At 38.6% G+C, this 6,453-nt stretch overlaps 1 protein-coding gene across 2 annotated transcripts; it reads right to left on the bottom strand.

The window, feature by feature from the left end:
- Window positions 1-1,052: 1,052 nt before the first annotated feature.
- On the bottom strand, window positions 1,053-6,241 carry LOC131356204 (uncharacterized). Of its 2 annotated transcripts, none has more exons than XM_058395119.1 (3): window positions 6,172-6,238; window positions 5,255-5,343; window positions 1,053-5,022 (listed from the first exon to the last, which is right to left on the bottom strand). In XM_058395119.1, the coding sequence occupies exons 2-3, from the start codon at window positions 5,263-5,265 to the stop codon at window positions 3,408-3,410; spliced, it is 1,626 nt and encodes a 541-aa protein (XP_058251102.1). In that variant the 5' UTR covers window positions 5,266-5,343; window positions 6,172-6,238; the 3' UTR covers window positions 1,053-3,407. The 2 variants fall into 2 exon arrangements, with proteins under 2 accessions (XP_058251102.1, XP_058251101.1); XM_058395118.1 differs by having other exon boundaries at window positions 1,054-5,022; window positions 5,255-5,346; window positions 6,172-6,241.
- Window positions 6,242-6,453: the final 212 nt, after the last annotated feature.

Raw genomic sequence — 6,453 nt, 5'->3', positions numbered from 1 at the left:
TTGCAACTTAATGTTTCTTTATGTGTTTAAATATGTGTAGTATTACAGCAGCGGACTTTTGAATGACTCAGGTAGCATTTTCTAATTGTCCAGCCTTTTCTTCTATGGAAAATAAATGTCTGAAAGAAATAGTTGATAAGCGTTTAACTAACAAACTTATCCCTGGGAAGAAAAATAACTTTATTGTAATAGGTACATGAAGACGTAGGATGAAGGAATGAACCTTGATGATTAATGTGGATTGCATGAAATTATTGACATAGCAGGGGATAAGTTACATCATGGGCTGTTACCCTGCACCTTTCCTCAGTTCTATAGCGCAGATGTATCAGGTACTGCAGCGTACCTGATCTCTATTGTAATCTATGGTAGCACACCTTCAATGTTTAAAGGTGCTGGGGAGTGAACGGGAGAATGCCTTCTGTGAGGGGATTTGGGGTGACTGGTTTAAGGCAATAAATGTGAAAGGTGGGAGCTAGGGTGCTGTAGCTTGGTAGCTTTGGCTTGTTAGTATTTATATACTGGACGAATGGGCCAATGAAGTAGTAACCTGAAGATCTCTGGTAGAATGTCATACCCAGTCATACACTATATTGCCAAAAGTATTCGCTCACCTGCCTTGACTCGCATATGAACTTAAGTGACATCCCATTCCTAATCCATAGGGTTCAATATGACGTCGGTCCACCCTTTGCAGCTATAACAGCTTCAACTCTTCTGGGAAGGCTGTCCACAAGGTTTAGGAGTGTGTTTATGGGAATTTTTGACCATTCTTCCAGAAGCGCATTTGTGAGGTCACACACTGATGTTGGACGAGAAGGCCTGGCTCTCAGTCTCCGCTCTAATTCATCCCAAAGGTGTTCTATCGGGTTGAGGTCAGGACTCTGTGCAGGCCAGTCAAGTTCATCCACACCAGACTCTGTCATCCATGTCTTTATGGACCTTGCTTTGTGCACTGGTGCACAGTCATGTTGGAAGAGGAAGGGGCCAGCTCCAAACTGTTCCCACAAAGTTGGGAGCATGGAATTGTCCAAAATGTCTTGGTATGCTGAAGCATTCAGAGTTCCTTTCACTGGAACTAAGGGGCCAAGCCCAGCTCCTGAAAAACAACCCCACACCATAATCCCCCCTCCACCAAACTTTACACTTGGCATAATGCAGTCAGACAAGTATCGTTCTCCTGGCAACCGCCAAACCCAGACTCGTCCATCAGATTGCCAGATGGAGAAGCGTGATTCGTCACTCCAGAGAACGCGTCTCCACTGCTCTAGAGTCCAGTGGCGGCGTGCTTTACACCACTGCATCCGACGCTTTGCATTGCACTTGGTGATGTATGGCTTGGATGCAGCTGCTCGGCCATGGAAACCCATTCCATGAAGCTCTCTGCGCACTGTTCTTGAGCTAATCTGAAGGCCACATGAAGTTTGGAGGTCTGTAGCGATTGACTCTGCAGAAAGTTGGCGACCTCTTCGCACTATGCGCCTCAGCATCCGCTGACCCCGCTCCGTCAGTTTACGTGGCCTACCACTTCGTGGCTGAGTTGCCGTCGTTCCCAAACACTTCCACGTTCTTATAATACAGCTGACAGTTGACTGTGGAATATTTAGGAGCGAGGAAATTTCACGACTGGATTTGTTGCACAGGTGGCATCCTATCACAGTTCCACGCTGGAATTCACTGAGCTCCTGAGAGCGACCCATTCTTTCACAAATGTTTGTAAAAACAGTCTGCATGCCTAGGTGCTTGATTTTATACACCTGTGGCCAAGGAAGTGATTGGAACACCTGATTCTGATTATTTGGATGGGTGAGCGAATACTTTTGGCAATATAGTGTAGTTGTGGTTCATAGTTGTGCCTTACCATGCCATTTGTCTGCAAATTTCTTGGTTACTTTGGCTGTGTGCTCTATGTGTTGGTAGGCTTATTCCCATATCTGCTCAATCTGCTGGAACCAGTTGTCCACAGTATGTGGGATTGGCATTCCATGAGAACACAGGTGATTAATGCAGGATGCACTGGAAAGGCCACTGAATAGGCTGGTCCATGAACATGAACGAAACAGCCACTGGCAACCAGGGTGTTTGCACTCTTAGCAAGAAGGTGATGCTGTACCCTTTACTCCAAATACATAATGACTAGGTTGATTGGCAGGCTTGGAATGTGCCTGCTTCAGGAACTCAGTGCCAGGAATACTTTTTGTAAATGCCTTCAATTTCCTCATTCTGTACAAAGTCATACATAACTGACAGTTTCTGTTTAAGACCCACCCATAAGAATGTTGACATTTTAGTTCTGTACTGCACAAGTTAGCAAGCATGTGCATAGCAAATAATTCTGTTTAATTTACATTTTGTTTAGATGTATTTTAAATCTTGTTTAACATTAAATTGACCTGTTTAGCTTCAACTGTATACCTGGGACATGAAAGTAATTATTCTACTGCATGTAATTCTACAACAGAGATTTTAAACAGTGTGTTCAAGAGATAAGATCCAGTGGACAGGTTGTAGAATTGTAACTGACCTGCAGTATCACTTCTGTTGCTAGGTTAGAAAAATTAGCCAGGTCTGGCAGATTTTTTCAATCTTTTCATCATGAAAGGCGTCTGTGTCTTCAGCAGTCAGGGAGGATGAAGTAGGAGCAATCAGGGGGTTAAGTAGGTAAAAAAAAAAAGATGTTGTGGTGCTTCCAGGGGTCTTAGACAGAAAAGTATTTGGACAGGAGTCTGTTAATAGAGGCAAGAAAGAAATACATACATAGAAACAAAGAGGTTACAGGTTGCAGTCATTTTTGAGTCTGGATTGGAGTCTTGAGTCAACATAAGGTTTCTAGATGTTGTCTTGGGGAGTTTTTCCAACTGTCACTTCTGGCTTATTCTTTAGGGATTTATTGCTTTCTTTCTGAAAAATTGCTTAGCGAAATTTTCAGCCCGATAGACGGCAACTTAATAGGCCCCGGTCTAGTAATAATAATAGCAGCATTAATTATAGGTCAAGAATGGTAGTTGAGGTAGATGCACATGCAGATATATTTATTTACAGTGACACATAGTGAAGCGCAAAGCCTAGGAAACATGAATGAGAAATAACTAGATTAGACAACAACATGGACATGGTATGCATAGAGACTACATCAGTGACTAAATACTGATAAGGAGAGCTATGCAAAGCATTATAACTGAGCTCATTAGATACCCCTGTTTCAGGTGCTTGTGTTCAGGTGACATGCAATGGTTTGTGTATCACCACTACCCTCACAGTCTGTAATATATATGACACCAGCATTGAACACAATGCATTTTTATCATCATTAGAACCATACCTTCACCCTTAATTCAAATATGTTCATAATTCCTTCTTTATTACATAATACATGACCATTGTTAATCTCCTGAATTTAATTCATTTTACAGTATTGTTTCTTGTGTTTCAGGCTGAAGTTTCCTCAGCTCTCTTAGTTTCTGAGCAAGATCTTCTCTTCCGGTTTCCTCAGTTCGAGGGATCAAGAAGTCAAGACACTGAAAAATCAAATCAGAGTCTGGTTTTAAAGAAATCTCAGACAGTTTCATGATTGTGTTGTAGGCTTCTTCCACCAACTCAGCTTTTTCTTTTTCGGTTTTGGTCAGTTCTTCTTTCAGGTTCATCTCCATGATCATCTTCTCCTCTTCCTCTTTCTTGTTTTCATAGGCCTTTGAGTCAAACTTTATATCTGTTGCTGAATTATTGCTGCTTTCATATTGCTTTTTAAAATCCTCAAGTGTCACTATGCTTTTTTCACTGCATGTAACATATTTCTTGCTCTCTCTGACATGTTTAGTGAAATGACATTTACCTGTGCATGAAGTGCAATAGCCATTTTTAATGACTTCACACCACAGAGCACTGGGAGCCAACCAGCAGTTATATTCATGACAGTTCTCCTTACATACAGTGCAACTGGTGACCTTTCTGTCCCACCATGAAGCATTTCGGGAAAGGGAAACATACTTTTTGTAGGACTTGATGACAGTAAAAGTAAAGTTTTCCTTTTTCTTAATCTTTTCTTGGTTTTCCTCAAGGGCTTTCTGGATCTGAGTCAGTTCATTAACTTTGCACTCTACAGAAGCAATGCGGTTTTGTAGATTAGAAATACAGGCTTCAAGTCGTTTGGACTGAATCAGAACACTCTCAGTCTGCTCTAAGCTTTTTCTGTTCTGTTCTTTCAGGGAGGAGAAGAAATATTTCAAACTGTCTGCTGTTAGATCCCAAATTGCCTGGAGAGCTCTGTTATACTCCGGTCTCCTTTCTTCAGTTTGACGATTGTTGAATAAGAAATGCTCTGGTACATTTTCTTTATTTTTCCTGCAGGGAATCCCTGCTCTCTTAATGGCATTAAGAGCATCTTTTGGAGGCATTCCATCTGAGTGAGTGATAAATATGACAATGCTGTTCTCTATATCTTTACCAAATAAGGAAAAAACTGCATCAAAGATGTAGTGCTGTCTGTCAGTGAGCCGATTCTCAGATGCCTTCACTACCAGACACACTGCATCAATTTCTTTCACTCCAGTGTCACTGCGAAACAGTTTGTACAGATTCTCAGCGATCTGTTTGTCATATTCTACTCCCCTGGTGTCTCCATAACCTGGAGTGTCAATGATAGTAAGACAGATTGGGTTGTCTTTAACAAAGACCTCATACACAGTGATTTCAGTTGTTTGACTTTTTGTCTGATTTAACATTTGATTATCTCCTCCCTCTTCTGTAATCTCAAACCACACTTCATCTGTAAACTTCACCCCGAGTATATAATTTACCATGACATTGATCAGAGTAGTTTTGCCTGTTCCAGTTTCTCCTACCATCAGTAGGATTTTGTTTTGCATATCAATGTCTCGCTGTCCAAATGTCCATTTTCTCACTGAGCCATCTTCATCGAGATTTCTTTCTTCTGCGATGAGACGATATCGTGCAGGTGGACCTTCACTGATTAATTGACTCTTCTGGATTAAATCGCATAGAATAAGTGATGTCTCTTGAGATCTGTTAAATTCAATGGCAGACAAAAACTGGTTTAATGTCACAAGAATTTATACTTGAAATGTCCATAATCATTTTGAAAACCTTAGCAGTAGCAATAGATATAATATGTTATGTTACTTAGAAAGCAGAATGCTGTCATCTAATCAGCTGTCATTTTTTTTTCTTTCTTTTGAGAAAGAAAAATCTTCTTTTTTGTTTTATTTACCATTTAAGTGTACTAAAATCCACTTACCCTGTAGCCATGATGCTAGTTTGATTGCCACAAATATCTCCACAAACATTCCATCACAATAGCACGACCTGCTAAAGAAGATTTGAATTCTACTAAAAAAAAAAAAAAAAAAAACATTTGGAAAATCAGCCACTATAGAACTCTTTCATTTTAATCCATCTCCTTTTTTTTTTTTTTTTTGAAAAACCAGAAAAATATTTTGGCCCATTTTATCAGTCTTCTAAGGATTTGTTTGTGAAGTGGAGTGATTGTTACAAGAGGCTTTTCCTCATTCCAGATAAAGCCATTCATGAGAAAACAGCACTGGTGTTCATCCTTTACCCTCTCTATACAAATCCCCCCAAAAAATTATATATTCTGGTGTTGGAAATGTAATACAAGAGACCTATTATGTCAACAGTATTTATAAATTGTATCAAGAAATGGAGAGTTTTTTAATAAGGGTAAAATCAATGTTTCCAGGCATACATATATATATATATATATATATATATATATATATATATATATATATATATATATATATATATATATACATACCATATATATATATTCCATATATATATATTCCATATATATATATATATTCCATATATAAATGGATTTTTGTTATTAAGGATACATAATTGTAGTCTTGTGCTTCAAGAGAAATTTGACCTATTAACTTTTTTCTTATTGATTGATTCTCATTGTTATGACTATTCCTTCTTATATAGACAAAGTTCTATATCTTACTTTTATTTAACTAGTCCTTTCAATAAAACCAAATATGCATAAATGCTGAAACAAGCATTTATTTTGATTGCTCTTTTAAATAAAACTGCATTTCTATTTTTTTTTAAAAAAGGATGAAAGAAAAAGAAATAAAAAGGTAAATTGCAAAACTGTATGTGTAAATCTATATTATTTTACTGTACCTTTGCAGAAATGTCCTTCGGCACAAAGAGAAAGACTAGTGATCCATAACTCTGTTGCAAAGAGAATAGGTAGAATTTATGGTCACCTGATGAGGGAGTCACACATGGGTGTTAATACCTGGCCAATGAACATCAGTGTGTGTAAGCTGTAACTAGGTTTAAGAACAAGAACGTACAATTAGAGAGTATGTGACTCACCCTAGAGTCCAAGAAGGTAGTTACAGCTTGGAAACACTGCCTTCTTTTGAAAAAGTATTACTTTCTACATTAAAATGTAATTAT

This window comes from Hemibagrus wyckioides, linkage group LG07 (genome assembly GCF_019097595.1).
Source record: "Hemibagrus wyckioides isolate EC202008001 linkage group LG07, SWU_Hwy_1.0, whole genome shotgun sequence".
Classification (NCBI taxonomy): Eukaryota; Metazoa; Chordata; class Actinopteri; order Siluriformes; family Bagridae; genus Hemibagrus; species Hemibagrus wyckioides.
The sequence above is the reverse complement of the archived record's forward strand: the minus strand, read 5'-3'. Positions and strand labels throughout refer to the sequence as shown.